Raw genomic sequence first — 16,837 nt, forward strand, 5'->3', positions numbered from 1 at the left:
CTGTCAGATACCGTGCCAGAAATACATACACTTTGTTAGAATGTTCTAAAATGTCAAATGACACGGTATTGAAAATGTATAGTTCACGTCACGTTTGCTATAGATTTTCAGTACTATCAGTGCATTGCAGTGCATTTCCGGCCAATGGCTCCATTCTCGTAGATCGTTCAGATCGTTAGACTTCTGGACGTAAGTAGAAATGTTGTTTTGACAGACATGGCGAGATATTCCAGTGACTCGGACTCGGACCACAGTAGCAGATACCGAAGGAAACGAAATCGGAAGTCAAGGTAAAAAAACGCGAGAATAATATATGATTCTATTGTTAATTTAAAGGTTAGGAGTTACAATTTTCAATTTGTATCATTCACACTATGTACATTTCATTAATTTTAAGTTTATTAATTTTTATTATGCAATTTAGTTTTAATTTGTTTTATTTATTAAATAATTGTTAACATTATATTTCTACTAGAACGTGTTTAAATTAAAGTAAATATTTATATTAATAGAAATAGATCTTATTGACAATCTTATTATTCATGAACAGAATATTCAATATTACAATAATTTTTACAGGTCTAGCAGCTCAGACAGCAGTGAATCCTCGCCACATCGAAGGAGATCCTCAAAACATTCTAAAACAAAGCGTAAACATCGATCGCACTCTAGAAGTAGAGGAAGAGACCGAAATTCGAAGAACCATAAAGGATCCAGGAGCAGTCACTCGAGAGACCGAGACAAAAGACGTTATCGTTCTAGCACAGGTAGATCATACTCTTCGGACCGTACAAGAAGAAAGGCTAGATCTACATCCAGAGAAAAATCACGAAGTCCTTCCAGTAGTTCACAATCGAATCAACCAAAAATTAATACAGAGAAAAGCCAAGTCTTAACGACAAAAGGTAGAAACACGTTGGCTTTTATGAATATTACATTTAGATATTTTATACTAAGAGATGCAAATTGTATATTGCTTTTCAGATGATTTTCCCATTGAGCCACGTTTCAAAGATAGTGTACTTGAAGAAATAAACGCTGAAGGTTTCACACCTAAGCAGTTTACTTCATCTGCTACCAAGGAGAGTAAATTTAAAAATATCGTAATAGACATTACTTCTGATACCATACAAGTTCCACTAGTATCTAATGTTGCCAGTGGCCCGGAAAGTATATTTCATACGTCAGTAAGTTTTAGTTGTTTTTGTATTTCCTGATTTACTCGTACATAGATAACATTTGTTCTTTTTTCTCAGATTATAATGGATCAAGAAGCAAGATTCGATAAATGGGTGAAAAAACTCTACACTCTTAGACAGAAAGCTATAGCTGACTTGACACATACAAATATGACATAATTTAAGACATAAAATATTTAAAGATTTAGTTTAGCATTTTTTAATACACAAATGCATATGAAAATATATCCTGCATGTGAAAAATACAAAAAATATATATATGCAATAATTATGTAATTTGAATTTTTTGTTATATATATATAATCAGAAATTAAGATAATAAAATTCTTTTGTACATCTTTGGCTTTAATAAAACTTCGATTAAAAAATCAGTAAGATATTCGATACACACTGATACTGACATTTATATGTATCATTTATTTTCTTGTCAGACTTTACAATTATTCGCGTACAATTTTATAAATTTGGTTTTTTATAACGCCATAAAGCTAAGGAAACTTGTCAAAACTTATGGAGATAGAAATAGTGACTATAGGAACTTAACTACAATCACACGAAACGTGACAGAGAATCGTGTAACAATTCTATAATAAAGTTTAAATGCGCAGATAAAATTACGCGTCATCGTGGAATTAAACAAAAGCTAATTGATATTAACAAGATATTCTGCATTTCCATCCCCACTCGGAAAGTGGTGGAACTAACTAATACGCTATTTATTGCCACCAGTGTTTAATCTACATGTCTACGGACATTTAAAACGGTGTTTACGCACCGCATACTTATATATTTGCGTGTTTGTTTATTGGAGTTGATAATACAAGTAACAGTATATAACTAATACAGAATTATTATAAGTGTTCAGGCACTCGGTCCATAACATGATCTGTGCATACATTAATACATACATATTCCCTTTATTTCGATTGATTTGTTTACAAAACGAAGGTTTTTTTCATATAAATATAACGAAATCAATTTTCCCAATCTGATATTTGAAACAAGACACAATATTGTTAATAATGTCTTGTTTCAAATATTATTCAAGTATTCACATATTACATTTAATATCTACTTCAATAATTTATATAAAATCATTTTGCAATAAATATATTTCATCATACGAAACAGATTCTAGAATTTTTTTTCTTTCTGATATGTTACTAAAATCTTAGGTCATTTATTATTTGCACATTATTTTCATTACAAAGTATCCAGAATTGAAAAAACTTAAAAAGTCACTTCACAAAAAGTGTTAATATTAGAATATCTATAGCACGCAGTGCTATCTAAGACTAATGAACATCCGAGTACCTGGATACGTTTGCCGACACTAAATGCTGTACGCGCGAATATATAATAAAATGTTTAAAAAAACTAAAAATAATTTCTCTTTGTATGTGCGTGACTATGCACGAAAATAAACTAATGGCAAAATTGCATTCAGTCACGATTCTTATTTATTACAGTTCTGGTTCTCAGTTCCAGATTTTCACGATAAATTGGTAATGAACTGGTATACATAAAATGTATTTAAAATACGATACTGTATTACTAATACTTATTGAAGTATGTAACACGATTAGAAATGCAGAAGAGATAAGCATGTCTTAAATGGAATGTTTAAACATCAAGACTTTTTCTCTTGAATTGGTACTTTGTAACTTCTGTTTTTTTTTCTCAATTAAAATTGTAAAAATATTTATATAGTCTCACAGTAATCTTATGAAAGTTTAACCTGTTTTACATATTAATCACAATTGCAAACCCAATATATTTCTTGAAACACATTTAAAAAATTATTTTTAGTTTCGCAATATTAATAATTCGTGTTTTTATACTTCGAGCTTACTGTGTTTACACAAGCATTATCCATAACGCGATAGATTTTCTAAATAGAATTCACAAATGAATATATCTATAGTTTTCACTAATGATAACGTATCGTAAAACTGCATCGTAAGCGCAACCACTTAGTGCACGGCTATTCTACTGGTTTTATCGTTTTTTTAACGCAGACATTCATAAATATAGTCAACAAGCTATGTGCCAGAATCCATAATAATAAACGTTTTACTACTATGGCGTACACTGCACTTGCTATCTGTTTAAATTGAATATCATACCACAAGAATATGGAAGAAATATTAATTTTCCTATAAGATCCAGCAGACAATATACCATCCTGCTAAAACTTCTTGCATTTTTTTTTATAGTGATTCAGTCGTTCACATTTAGTCTCTCATGATATAGAGGAGTTTCTCATGATGTATTATATATTTCAAATCGATAATAACAAATTGTGTATTAGCATTATATAATAGCCCTGTTCTTTTTAGCTGAACTTCTTGTACGGTTCATCTTTTCTCTTTTTTCTGCAACGTAGAGAGAAAAGGTGAATCGCAAGAAGTTCAACTGAAAAAACAGAAGTAAAGTTATTATTTAAAATTAATAAAAAATGGAATAACTAATAGAAATGGAAAGACTCACAATGAAGATCTCGATAAATATGGGAATATACATTTGAAATATAGTTTAGAAAAATGCCAAGGATGAGAAATTAATTGATGCATAAATAAAATGCAAAATAATAATTCTAAATTTGACGGAATATTTACCTAAGCTTGCCCTGGACAGCTTATAATTTTTATACATTGATCTACTGGTGGTTTTAATATTCTAGAATAATTGAAAATTCCCACTTCTCGATTTCTCATAGTTTCATTCGAAGTCTTCTAAATTCACAATATCGACTTCCATGATATTATTGCCGGCAAACTGTCCGAATACTCCGCTCTGCGATGCGCTGCGTTTTACAACTGAAATATTTGAAAACACAATAATAGATTATATGAGAGAGATTTGATCTTCCCTGGAAGAAATTTTTCTTAACATTTTTATACAAATTAGAACACTTTTCAGAAATACTGTACAAAATCAACTTTTTTTTTTATTATAATATAAAAATTATTCATAAGATTTCTCATTCTATTTCTATTTACTCTTTATATATTTCTCATTCTATTTCTTAAAGAATACTTTAAATTTTTACAGATTTTATAAAATTTCATCAGAACGTACACAAAAAAAAATTTTAGAAATCTTAGGATATTTTAGAATTCACATATATGAAGAATTTTAGAAAAGATGTAGACTCTCTTGGCACTTTTGAAAAGTGTGTATGTTTCAGTTTGTTTAAAAAATTTAGAATTTTTTTAAAAGTTGTAAAATTATTTAGAAATTCGGAAAAATTCTGAATTTACAAAAAATCCTGAAAAAATATATATGAAAAATTCTTAGAAAAATTTTCACCAGGATTGTATGGGTATAACTTGAAATTTGATAACTAACTACTAGAAGAATTCACTTTCTGTAGCATATAAGTAGGCAAATCCTGGCATTCACGCGCTATGTATGTTCCAACGATCGACATATCGGTAATTGGCGGCGTGACTACTCTCATAGTTTCTCGTACGACTGCAGTGTTCACTTCATAGTAACCTGATATACAAAAATTGCAAGTGCGTTATAATTTAATAATAAATAAATTATAATTAAAATTAATTAATTCAAATTGAATCATATACTTACCATTGTACATTTTTCTAAGGAGATCATACATATTACGAGGTGGCAATACGCGCTGACGATTCAGTGGCATGACAAAGCAACACTGACCGTCAATATCTATAATACCTGTCTTATTCTGTAAATAAACATGGTATTGTAAGAAATATGTCCTGTGTGATGCAAACAATCATTTTGTTATGACACAGAAATATGATATTGGTCGGTATTCATAGTAGTTTTTATTTTAAAACCATCTTAAATAATATCTTAAGATGCTCTATGATTAACTTATGACATCTTAAGACTATATTTAACGTTCTTAAAAACGAGAACCGATTATAATATCGGTCATTGACTCACAATGTTGAAATCGTGTATGAAGCGACCTTGTCGTCCACCACGAAAATCAGGCACATCAATCTTCTCATAATGCTCATTCTCAAGATCAATCTCAAATCTCTCCTTGAAGAAATTATTAATATCATGATCTATGTGTCTTGCAATATCTAGAGCGTCCTGCTCCATGGCTCTGGTGAGACTCTTGGTAAACAGATCGGAATCAGCCAAAAGTCCCTGATGAACTGCGTTATTGCCATAGGACGCTTTGTTCGAGCTGTCATATGGAATGCTGTACCAGCCAGTACTGAATCTACGCATCTGAGTCCTGGCATACTGTTTGTAGATGTATAGCCCACCAATCATGCCAATAAGCAGTATCGATAACGCAAGAAGAAAGAGCAAAAATGTTGTCGCCATATGTATACGATGGATGCTTGTTCTAGATATGAAGCAACGGCTTCTGGGGACCGCATCTGTTTTTGAACGTCCTGCTTCAGGATCAGCTTTTGTACCATCCTATTAAAGAAGAATACCTGTATTTAATCTATCTTTGAAATCTCTGAAGAAAATATCCGTAAAACCTCAAAAGTATTATAAACAAGCAATTATTTGAATAACATACAATTACTTAATTATTCCTCAAAATTTAATTTAACTGTATAAAAAATTACATGTAAAAAGTGTATAACAAAAATTTAACAATTTTAAGGATTAACTTTAAGACTCCGTTTCCATGCTAATTGACAAGATATATGATGAAAAACAATCAAGTGTTTCAAAATCAATAAAAAAGTTAAAGAGGGTTTCATTTTTTTTAATCCTTCCTTAGCTGCCTCATTTCCCTGTCATTTAATGTGTCATACATCATCTTTATTGAGGCATGTACTGCATCTGTCATGTTACAATATATAGCAGTATATTTTGTTCATTAATTTACTTGGCTTGGCTCTCCCGTTGGTGGACACACATACACATACACTCTGGCATGTGTGTGTACAATCCCTGTCAACACTATCAAATATATATATATATATACATATATATATAATACCCAAGCATTCCCTGCTGATAGCATAGAAACAAGTATACATATATATAACGTACTTTGGCACATAAATTGACAATTTGTTGAATATGTACACATACATATGTATATATTCGACAAGAATTATTACCAGATATGTGATACGTTATACGTGTATGTGCCAAGGGTTGCGTTAAGTGGCTTCGCTGCGCACAACGCGACCCTAACGCGGTCAGTTATAAAAATAGCGGCGTTCTCCGATCGCGACGGGGTCCTGAGGTGTCGAAGGAAATTAACGATCCGAGTGACGCGATCGGGCATTGCGAACGAGGTGTGTACATATATACTAACCGCCGCGTTTTCCTCCACAAACAATGGCTGCTCCATTTTGTCGGACGCCTTCTTCTCGGTGATCGCTTTCGTGATTACCGTCATCTTCGTAGTTTTTCACCCTGCGGACGCTACGACGAGAGGATGCGATGCGAGTTGACGTTCCGACGCGCGTCAACGGTGATAACGGTTTATCGGTTGGCGATAGAGTTCCTCGAAACCGAGGACGCGAAGTGGGGAATCCGACCGAACGGACGTACACGACGCTTCAGTCAACTCGAAGCTTGGAACGACTCGGAGCGACTGCGGACTGCGGAGTGCGGCGCAGTGTTGGAAAATCGGACTATCGGAGTACCCGAGGGATACGAAATAAAATCCCTCGGAAGAGCGTTATACGCGTGCGTCAGCTACGTCATCGACCACGTGACATTCTAATGATTCTTGGGACCTATATAAATTATAATCCGTATCCACATTACTTTTAACGATAAATGCGCATATTTAGAATATATTAAATGCTGTGTTAATATGTATAATTTTACATAGTATTACATATATATATATTATAGTATTATGAATTTCTAGATTTTTTGCTAAAAAGGATAGAAGAATTATTTTTAGTTTACATACATATATAAAGTACAGCTGTATTTATTTCATAAATAAAACCGAATTCCACCAAACAAATAAGATATAGCTATAGACATTTTATTTAGAAATTTTTTTATTTAATTTTAAATTTAATTAAATTTAATATATACGAGTCTACAGAGATTCAAATAATTTCATCATATAATTAATCTTATTACTATAATAATAAAATCAAATTTTTACCCTTCCTTACTTTTCCGCTTTTATTGATAAATTTCCTATTATTTTGTAATTTTCTGTTTCTATTTTATGAAGAATCTTAACCGATACCTACTCTTATTACAAAAAAATTTGTTAACGACTGCCGGTACCAATTGCTTTATTGCGCGATGCGCATGTCCTAAATAAGGTGCGTTCTGTTTCATACATAATACGCATATTGTAGAAAGTTCAGGAGATTGAGATTGCATTGGAATTTGATCGATCAAAGCAAAGTTTACTAAAATTAATATTCATTTCCTTTCTTTTGATTAAACTCCAATCTAGTCTCACCACTTCGATCAACTCCGATTAACTTTAATCGGTTAGTCCGTGGAATCTGTCGTTGACAAATGCGATTGGTTAATTCCAATGGACTAATCAGCGATTGAAGTTAATCGGAGTTGATCAAAATGACCCTCAATCTGTACCAGAAAACGCGATAAAAATTACAAAAATGGTCAAATTACTAGAAATTGACCTATGAAATTATAAATAAACTAGTAAAAATATTTATGCACTTTGTGATTTTGATTTGAATCCCGTTTCAAGATATAACAGGCTTCTATTCTTGAAAAGAAACATATTATATACTATAGTACTTCCTAAGTTTTTCGTATATGTTTCTTTGGAAAAATAAAAAGTTGTCGATTAGCAAGTTGATCCATCGTTCCGTTTACAATTTGACAGCTTTGTTAGAGTTGCAGAGTTAAATTAGCCCGGATGTACAATAAAGTTTTAAGCTTTAAGCCATAATTTAGGAAATGGACGAATCATAATTATTCTTCTCGTATTTGGCTGTAATTGATCAGTTTCTTAAGACTTAAGACTTAAAACACCTATTGTAGAACCGGACTAAAATCTATTCTACAATATACTCTTTGTTTCCTGTTTCTTGCTTTTTTACCTCTTGCTATTTTCCTCTTGCTAATTGTCTAATCGAAGAATGCTTCAAAGCATTTGTAGCTTTACTTTAATTGTATTTTTAGATTTGTTTTTTGAAGTTACAATAATAAAAATGTTTTATCTTCTTGAAACATCAAAGATGATGTAGAAATTTTCAATTAAGAAAGGATCTCGAAAGAATAAACAGTTTATGTTAAATTCAGTTTTGACTTCGTAAAGTTATGATAATAAGAATGTTTTGTTGTCTTTCAGAAATGTCAAAGTACTGAAATAAAGCTTTTCAATAAAAGATTTCAATTTGTTGAGTTCGTTGAAATAAGTTAGTTCTCTATTTCATTAACTTATTTGCACTAATTTATTTAATTACAAGAAAATGAGAAAATCGTGGTAAGAGGATGCATCTTTTATTATTAATATATTTTTAATCAAGAACAAAAGGTATAGATATTATAGATATTGGTTCTAGATAATCAAGAATCGTTTTTCCAAATTTTTCATAATTTACTCAAATATATGCATGTTTAATTAATACTTTAATTTATGTATATATAATATGTGTAATAAAAGTTTATTATTTATTGTGAATTAATCTAGTTTTAGAAAACCATAGTGTTAAGTTTCCGATGCAAATTGTGTATACTTTGAAGAAATAATTGCTGACAGTTTGGATAAACAAAAAAATTTTTAGAATAAAATGGACTTTGAAGATGAGAACAATAAAGAAGTAGCTGATTATCAAAAAATAAGAAAAATTTCTAATTGGCATATTGTACCGGAAGTGATAAATCGCCAGATAGGTAGCAATCCATTATTCGGAAGACGGTTCTACAGTTCTTTATATGCAGTAGAGCAGTTCCAACTTATGTATAAACTTTATCCACCCCTATCATCGATAACTAATTCACCTCATGTAAATATTATACATTAAACTACGTAGATTTATACATTGTATTGAAAGTATAGCTATTCTCGTATCATTATTTAATTGTATGCATTGACATTTGATAATTATTTATAGGATTATGAAACGATAGATGTCGTAAATTTCAATCACAAAGGAAATTTATTAGCGTGTACTGTTGGTGATGAGATTTCTATTTGGGATTGGGCTGCAAGGAAAAACAGCTACTTCTTTACAAATGAGGATGTATGTGTATTATGTGTATGTATTTATAATTAATTATAGCATTAGAGTGTTGTATGATAGTTATTTTGATGTAATTATATTAAAAGAACATTTTTGTTTATCTTTTTTTAGGATATATTCCAAAATGTCCTCTCTGAGGGATATTTTACTCGAAATATACATTTTTTACTATAATACACGTAATATATATTGCAAATATATATTTGATTAAAATCTTCCGCGATGGAGGACGTTTTGGAATGTAGCCATAATTAGTATTCCTAATTTATAATGTATGAGTTTAGACCAAGTGGCTGCTGTTGGAAAATTGTATAGCTTTTTCTGATAACTATAGCCAGGTGAGTTTGTTGGATATTAAATGCGACGTGTTGACGGAAATAGCGACGCACGATTCGTGCGAAAGTTCGTACGCATTGGCTGTGCATCCGGAAACACCTCATGTAATCCTTTCTGCTGGAACTGACTCAAAAGTGTTATCCATAGACATTAGGGAAAGCAAATCAAAAGAGTGAGTAATCGCGATTAAAAAGTTCAAATATATATTATATTTTTTTTATGTGCTATATGTTTACACCTTACAACGTATATCTATACTGTATTAATTTTTTATATCAAGATTTTAGTTGTGATTGATACCTAAGATTATTGGATATTTCAATAACTGCTGAACTGATCAAGTTATAATTAGTAGACTCAATTAATATATATGTATCTTGAATTTCAGATTTCAGTTATATGATAAAAGTGTTTTTTTTTTCCTTTTATTATAATACTCTCTTATAATAAATCCTCTATAACATATATAATTTTTTTGTCCATATAGGTTACTTGTAGTAAAGCAAGGCGCATTGAAACTGAAAGTAGCATTATTCAGTATAAATTCTAATCCTTCAAATAGTAATGAATTTTGCATCTCTGGTCGCTCCTACTGTGTCATGATATACGATCGACGAAAAGTTTCAAAACCGCTTTGTAAACTATGGCCTAAATGTGTGGTACGTCGTCTTATATTAAGTCTATTACTAAAAAAGTTGATAATGAAAGCAATATAATTTGTTATTACATATGTGTTTATATATATATTTACATATATAATATAAATGTTTTAGAAAAATGATGAACACGTATCTATAATGTCTGCTGTGTATAATTATAACGGAACAGAAATTCTCGCTACATATTCTAACAAGAAGTTATACCTATTTAATAAATTAATAACGTCGTATGGAGATTACGGCCATATGTATCAGAATCATGTGTATGAATCATCGAGTAGGTTATACATAAAATACAATTACATTATTTTACAATTACATTATTTTTTATTCACGATCACTATCCCAGTAAGCAAAAAACATTTTGGAATATTTCAACAACATTGTAGCAACGTTGTAACATTGCTACAATGTTGCTGAAATATTCCAAAATGTTTCTTGCTTACTGGGATAAATCTTTTTAATTCTGAAACGTTTTTCTTTATGCGCGTTTAAAAAGAGAAAAACTATGGTATAATATACAAAAACGAGATTCGGTGATACGGTTTTTAATTAATTTTCGTGTGTGTATGCGTTTCTAATAAGAGATTTCTTTTAAAAAATCTTTCTATAGAGGTGTCTCTTTTAGAATTTGTTAGTATAGTTGAGAGAAGCGATGCTTTAAATAATTCCGATTGATTAATATTTAATTAATTGCTCATATCTTTTGTTGGTTGATTACAGTGATTGGAGGTAATTTTTTCGGACCTAAAAGCGAGTATGTTATATCTGGATCCGGTAATAATATATTTATTTGGGACAAAAATTCGGAATCTGTCATACAATATATGACAGGAGATTCAGAAATCGTAAGTTTTTCTATACTTCATAAATATAATATAAATAAATTTTTCTTATTTGCAGTATGACGAAAAAATAGCGACTTTTTAAAATTTAATTTATAGGTAATTTGCTTGGACAGTCATCCGCATATTCCCATTCTTGCGACAAGCGGACACGATAAAAACATTAAATTATGGGTGCCTTCAAAAGGAGAACTTTCGGTAATGCAGACATCCGGGAATGTAAAAGTTACCTTTTTATATAATCTCTTCTATTTTTCTTGTTATCTTAAACGTGTCATTTAAGGACAATTTTTAATATCACGATAAAAGCAGTACAGTGGAACGCAGTAGACTTGAGTAGACTAATCACATCGATGAATGTGTGCTTCATTATGCGTTTCCTTTTTTTCACAAGTATGTCAAGTCCCACGCGAGAAATAGGAAGGAAAATAACAATTTCTTCCTCTAATTATTTGACTGGGCTCTACGGAGACATTATCTGTCATAGAGAGAAAGAAAGAGAGAGGGGGGGAGAGAGAGAGAGAGAGAGATAGAGAGAGGGTGGGAGAGACAGAGAGATGAAATTGACCATACACACACTATCATGTTTCTTGTAGCACTTTTGTGTGGACCCATTACATTATGGACCAAATTCAAATCAAGATGAAGATGATACCGACAGCAGCCATGATGAAGATAGTATTTCCAGTAGCTCAAGCTCGGACGACTTTATCGACGATAGGCTATCCGAATGCGGCGACATTGAAAGAACACAGTGTCTTCCATCTTAAAATTATTGCATAAATTAGTACGATTTAATATTGGGATGAGTTATTACATTTATAACCCAGACAGCACAGAATATTTATGATAAACATTTTTTAATATTCAATTTTTTAAATGTTGCATAAATATTACATACATATTTTATATAAAGCTTTATTTGAAATATTATTAAAATATAGACTAAATATTTCATGTAATACTTATGGTAAATATAAATAAATATTTCTAATAAGTATTTTTTACTTGAATTATAATATCGCATTAAGTATTTTCATAGCATTTATTATAACATTTACAATAAATATTTCATGATATTTATAATAAATGTTTATAATCTGTGCAATCCAAGGCCACAAAAATAATTACAAAATATTTAAAATAAATCTTATAAATATTTTGTAAATATTTTATAAATATTGTGTGCTGTCTGGGAATGTATCAAGCGTATCTTTTTATTCTAAAAAGGAAAATTCTTATTACAAAAAAATTTGTTAACGACTGCCGGTACCAATTGCTTTATTGCGCGATGCACATGTCCTAAATAAGGTGCGTTCTGTTTCATACATAATACGCATATTGTAGAAAGTTCAGGAGATTGAGATTGCATTGGAATTTGATCGATCAAAGCAAAGTTTACTAAAATTAATATTCATTTCCTTTCTTTTGATTAAACTCCAATCTAGTCTCACCACTTCGATCAACTCCGATTAACTTTAATCGGTTAGTCCGTGGAATCTGTCGTTGACAAATGCGATTGGTTAATTCCAATGGACTAATCAGCGATTGAAGTTAATCGGAGTTGATCAAAATGACCCTCAATCTGTACCAGAAAACGCGATAAAAATTACAAAAATGGTCAAATTACTAGAAATTGACTTATGAAATTATAAATAAACTAGTAAAAATATTTATGCACTTTGTGATTTTGATTTGAACCCCGTTTCAAGATATAACAGGCTTCTATTCTTGAAAAGAAACATATTATATATACTATAGTACTTTCTTAGTTTTTCGTATATGTTTCTTTGGAAAAATAAAAAGTTGTCGATTAGCAAGTTGATCCATCGTTCCGTTTACAATTTAACAGCTTTGTTAGAGTTGCAGAGTTAAATTAGCCCTGATGTACAATAGAGTTTTAAGCTTTAAGCCATAATTTAGGAAATGGACGAATCATAATTATTCTTCTCGTATTTGGCTGTAATTGATCAGTTTCTTAAGACTTAAGACTTAAAACACCTATTGTAGAACCGGACTAAAATCTATTCTACAATATACTCTTTGTTTCCTGTTTCTTGCTTTTTACCTCTTGCTATTTTCCTCTTCCTAATTGTCTAATCGAAGAATGCTTCAAAGCATTTGTAGCTTTACTTTAATTGTATTTTCAGATTTGTTTTTTGAAGTTACAATAATAAAAATGTTTTATCTTCTTGAAACGTCAAAGATGATGTAGAAATTTTCAATTAAGAAAGGATCTCGAAAGAATAAACAGTTTATGTTAAATTCAGTTTTGACTTCGTAAAGTTATGATAATAAGAATGTTTTGTTGTCTTTCAGAAATGTCAAAGTACTGAAATAAAGCTTTTCAATAAAAGATTTCAATTTGTTGAGTTCGTTGAAATAAGTTAGTTCTCTATTTCATTAACTTATTTGCACTAATTTGTTTAATTACAAGAAAATGAGAAAACTGTGGTAAGGATGCATCTTTTATTATTAATATATTTCTAATCAAGAACAAAAGGTATAGATATTATAGATATTGGTTCTAGATAATCAAGAATCGTTTTTCCAAATTTTTCATAATTTACTCAAATATATGCATGTTTAATTAATACTTTAATTTATGTATATATAATATGTGTAATAAAAGTTTATTATTTATTGTGAATTAATCTAGTTTTAGAAAACCATAGTGTTAAGTTTCCGATGCAAATTGTGTATACTTTGAAGAAATAATTGCTGACAGTTTGGATAAACAAAAAAATTTTTAGAATAAAATGGACTTTGAAGATGAGAACAATAAAGAAGTAGCTGATTATCAAAAAATAAGAAAAATTTCTAATTGGCATATTGTACCGGAAGTGATAAATCGCCAGATAGGTAGCAATCCATTATTCGGAAGACGGTTCTACAGTTCTTTATATGCAGTAGAGCAGTTCCAACTTATGTATAAACTTTATCCACCCCTATCATGGATAACTAATCCACCTCGTGTAAATATTATACATTAAACTACGTAGATTTATACATTGTATTGAAAGTATCACTAAGCTATTCTCGTATCATTATTTAATGGTATGCATTGACATTTGATAATTATTTATAGGATTATGAAACGATAGATGTCTTAAATTTCAATCCCAAAGGAAATTTATTAGCGTGTGTTGTTGATGATAGGATTGGTATTTGGGATTGGGCTGCAAGGAAAAAAAACTGCTACTTCTTTACAGATAAGGATGAATCTGTATTATATGTATGTATTTATAATTAATTATAGCATTAGAGTGTTGTATAATAGTTATTTTGATGTAATTATATTAAAAGAACATTTTTATTTATCTTTTTCTAGGATACATTCCAAAATGTCCTCTCTGAGGGATATTTTACTCGAAATATACATTTTACTATAATATACGTAATATATATTGCAAATATATATTTGATTAAAATCTTCCGCGATGGAGGACGTTTTGGAATGTAGCCATAATTAGTATTCCTAATTTATAATGTATGAGTTTAGACCAAGTGGCTGCTGTTGGAAAATTGTATAGCTTTTTCTGATAACTGTAGCCGGGTGAATTTATTGGATATTAAATGCCACGTGTCGACGAAATTAGCGACGCACGATTCGTGCGAAAGTTCGTACGCATTGGCTGTGCATCCTGAAACACCTCATGTAATCCTTTCTGCTGGAACTGACTCAAAAGTGTTATCCATAGACATTAGGGAAAGCAAATCAAAAGAGTGAGTAATCGCGATTAAAAAGTTCAAATATATATTTATATTTTTTTTATGTGTGTGTGTGTGTGTGCTTTATGTTTACACCTTACAACGTATTAATCTATACTGTATTAATTATTTATATCAAGATTTTAGTTGTGATCGATACCTAAGATTATTGGATATTTCAATAACTGCTGAACTGATCAAGTTATAATTAGTAGACTCAATTAATATATATGTATCTTGAATTTCAGATTTCAGTTATATGATAAAAGTGTTTTTTTTTTCCTTTTATTATAATACTCTCTTATAATAAATCCTCTATAACATATATAATTTTTTTGTCCATATAGGTTACTTGTAGTAAAGCAAGGCGCATTGAAACTGAAAGTAGCATTATTCAGTATAAATTCTAATCCTTCAAATAGTAATGAATTTTGCATCTCTGGTCGCTCCTACTGTGTCATGGTATACGATCGACGAAAAGTTTCAAAACCGCTTTGTAAACTATGGCCTGAATGTGTGGTACGTCGTCTTATATTAAGTCTATTACTAAAAAAGTTGATAATGAAAGCAATATAATTTGTTATTACATATGTGTTTATTTACATATATAATATAAATGTTTTAGGAAAATGATGAACGCGTATCTATAATGTCTGCTGTGTATAATTATAACGGAACAGAAATTCTCGCTACATATCCTAACAAGAAGTTATACCTATTTAATAAATTAATAACGTCGTATGGAGATTACGGCCATATGTATCAGAATCATGTGTATGAATCATCGAGTAGGTTATACATAAAATACAATTACATTATTTTACAATTACATTATTTTTTATTCACGATCACTATAAATCTTTTTAATTCTAAAACGTTTTTCTTTATGCGCGTTTAAAGAGAGAAAAACTACGGTATAATATACAAAAACGGGATTCGATGGTACGCTTTTTAATTAATTTTCGTGTGTGTTTGCGTTTCTAATAAGAGATTTCTTTTAAAAAATCTGTCTATAGAGTGAGAGAGAGAGAGAGAGAGGTGTCTCTTTTAGAATTTGTTAGTATTATTATAGTTGAGAGAAGCGATGCTTTAAATAATTCCGATTGTTTAATATTTAATTAATTGCTCATACCTTTTGTTGGTTGATTACAGTGATTAGAGGTAATTTTTTCGGACCTAAAAGCGAGTATGTTATATCTGGATCCGGTAATAATATATTTATTTGGGACAAAAATTCGGAATCTGTCATACAATATATGACAGGAGATTCAGAAATCGTAAGTTTTTCTATACTTCATAAATATAATATAAATAAATTTTTCTTATTTGCAGTATGACGAAAAAATAGCGACTTTTTAAAATTTAATTTATAGGTAATGTGCTTGGATAGTCATCCGCATATTCCCATTCTTGCAACAAGTGGACGCGATAGAAACATTAAATTATGGGTGCCTTCAAAAGGAGAACTTTCGGTAATGCAGACATCCGGGAATGTAAAAATTATCTTTTTATATAATCTCTTCTATTTTTCTTGTTATCTTAAACGTGTCATTTAGACAATTTTTGATATCACGATAAAAACAGCTACAGTGGAACGCAGTAGACTTGAGTAGACTATAATCACATCGAATGTGTGCTTCATGCGTTTCCTTTTTTTCACAAGTATGTCAAGTCTCACGCGAGAAGTAGGAAGGAAAATAACAATTTCTTCCTCTAATTATTTGACTGGGCTCTACGGAGACATTATCTGTGATAGAGAGAAAGAAAGAGAGAGGGGGGAAAGAGAGAGAGAGAGAGAGAGAGAGAGAGAGAGAGTGGGAGAGACAGAGAGATGAAATTGACCATACACACATTATCATGTTTCTTGTAGCACTTTTATGTGGACCCATTACATTATGGACCAAATTCAAATCAAGATGAAG

The 16,837-nt window shown here is 30.4% G+C and overlaps 4 protein-coding genes across 4 annotated transcripts; 3 read left to right on the plus strand and 1 right to left on the minus strand.

Moving 5' to 3' along the window:
- The first annotated feature begins 122 nt into the window (after window positions 1–122).
- LOC108764613 (micronuclear linker histone polyprotein) lies at window positions 123–1,421 on the plus strand. The gene is made up of 4 exons (XM_018512936.1): window positions 123–290; window positions 580–905; window positions 985–1,187; window positions 1,257–1,421. The coding sequence occupies exons 1-4, from the start codon at window positions 217–219 to the stop codon at window positions 1,356–1,358; spliced, it is 705 nt and encodes a 234-aa protein (XP_018368438.1). The 5' UTR covers window positions 123–216; the 3' UTR covers window positions 1,359–1,421.
- A 2,147-nt stretch (window positions 1,422–3,568) lies between these two features.
- LOC108764617 (integral membrane protein 2C) lies at window positions 3,569–6,567 on the minus strand. The gene is made up of 5 exons (XM_018512943.1): window positions 6,484–6,567; window positions 5,130–5,624; window positions 4,791–4,905; window positions 4,551–4,700; window positions 3,569–4,018 (listed from the first exon to the last, which is right to left on the minus strand). The coding sequence occupies exons 1-5, from the start codon at window positions 6,565–6,567 to the stop codon at window positions 3,921–3,923; spliced, it is 942 nt and encodes a 313-aa protein (XP_018368445.1). The 3' UTR covers window positions 3,569–3,920.
- A 2,344-nt stretch (window positions 6,568–8,911) lies between these two features.
- LOC108764568 (DDB1- and CUL4-associated factor 8) lies at window positions 8,912–11,974 on the plus strand. Its single transcript, XM_018512850.1, has 8 exons — window positions 8,912–9,127; window positions 9,236–9,379; window positions 9,649–9,872; window positions 10,188–10,359; window positions 10,474–10,636; window positions 11,083–11,207; window positions 11,304–11,423; window positions 11,801–11,974. The coding sequence occupies exons 1-8, from the start codon at window positions 8,912–8,914 to the stop codon at window positions 11,972–11,974; spliced, it is 1,338 nt and encodes a 445-aa protein (XP_018368352.1).
- Window positions 11,975–13,963: 1,989 nt separating this feature from the next.
- On the plus strand, window positions 13,964–16,528 carry LOC108764569 (DDB1- and CUL4-associated factor 8). The gene is made up of 8 exons (XM_018512851.1): window positions 13,964–14,179; window positions 14,293–14,439; window positions 14,707–14,930; window positions 15,263–15,434; window positions 15,541–15,703; window positions 16,068–16,192; window positions 16,289–16,408; window positions 16,472–16,528. The coding sequence occupies exons 1-8, from the start codon at window positions 13,964–13,966 to the stop codon at window positions 16,526–16,528; spliced, it is 1,224 nt and encodes a 407-aa protein (XP_018368353.1).
- Window positions 16,529–16,837: the final 309 nt, after the last annotated feature.

Source organism: Trachymyrmex cornetzi, unplaced genomic scaffold (assembly GCF_001594075.2).
Source record: "Trachymyrmex cornetzi isolate Tcor2-1 unplaced genomic scaffold, Tcor1.1 scaffold44, whole genome shotgun sequence".
NCBI classification, from domain to species: Eukaryota; Metazoa; Arthropoda; class Insecta; order Hymenoptera; family Formicidae; genus Trachymyrmex; species Trachymyrmex cornetzi.

Coding starts and splice junctions, on each gene's coding strand:
- LOC108764617 (XM_018512943.1), bottom strand. CDS start 6,567: ATGACGGTAATCACGAAAGCGATCACCGAGAAGAAGGCGTCCGACAAA. Junction 5,625..6,483: donor TTGTGGAGGAAAACGCGGCG/GTTAGTATATAT, acceptor CTTCTTTAATAG/GATGGTACAAAAGCTGATCC. Junction 4,019..4,550: donor GAAAGTGAATTCTTCTAGTA/GTTAGTTATCAA, acceptor CAAATATTTCAG/TTGTAAAACGCAGCGCATCG.
- LOC108764568 (XM_018512850.1), top strand. CDS start 8,912: ATGGACTTTGAAGATGAGAACAATAAAGAAGTAGCTGATTATCAAAAA. Junction 10,360..10,473: donor AACTATGGCCTAAATGTGTG/GTACGTCGTCTT, acceptor TAAATGTTTTAG/AAAAATGATGAACACGTATC. Junction 11,424..11,800: donor TAATGCAGACATCCGGGAAT/GTAAAAGTTACC, acceptor TGTTTCTTGTAG/CACTTTTGTGTGGACCCATT.
- LOC108764613 (XM_018512936.1), top strand. CDS start 217: ATGGCGAGATATTCCAGTGACTCGGACTCGGACCACAGTAGCAGATAC. Junction 906..984: donor CCAAGTCTTAACGACAAAAG/GTAGAAACACGT, acceptor ATTGCTTTTCAG/ATGATTTTCCCATTGAGCCA. Junction 1,188..1,256: donor AAAGTATATTTCATACGTCA/GTAAGTTTTAGT, acceptor CTTTTTTCTCAG/ATTATAATGGATCAAGAAGC.
- LOC108764569 (XM_018512851.1), top strand. CDS start 13,964: ATGGACTTTGAAGATGAGAACAATAAAGAAGTAGCTGATTATCAAAAA. Junction 15,435..15,540: donor AACTATGGCCTGAATGTGTG/GTACGTCGTCTT, acceptor TAAATGTTTTAG/GAAAATGATGAACGCGTATC. Junction 15,704..16,067: donor TCATGTGTATGAATCATCGA/GTAGGTTATACA, acceptor GGTTGATTACAG/TGATTAGAGGTAATTTTTTC.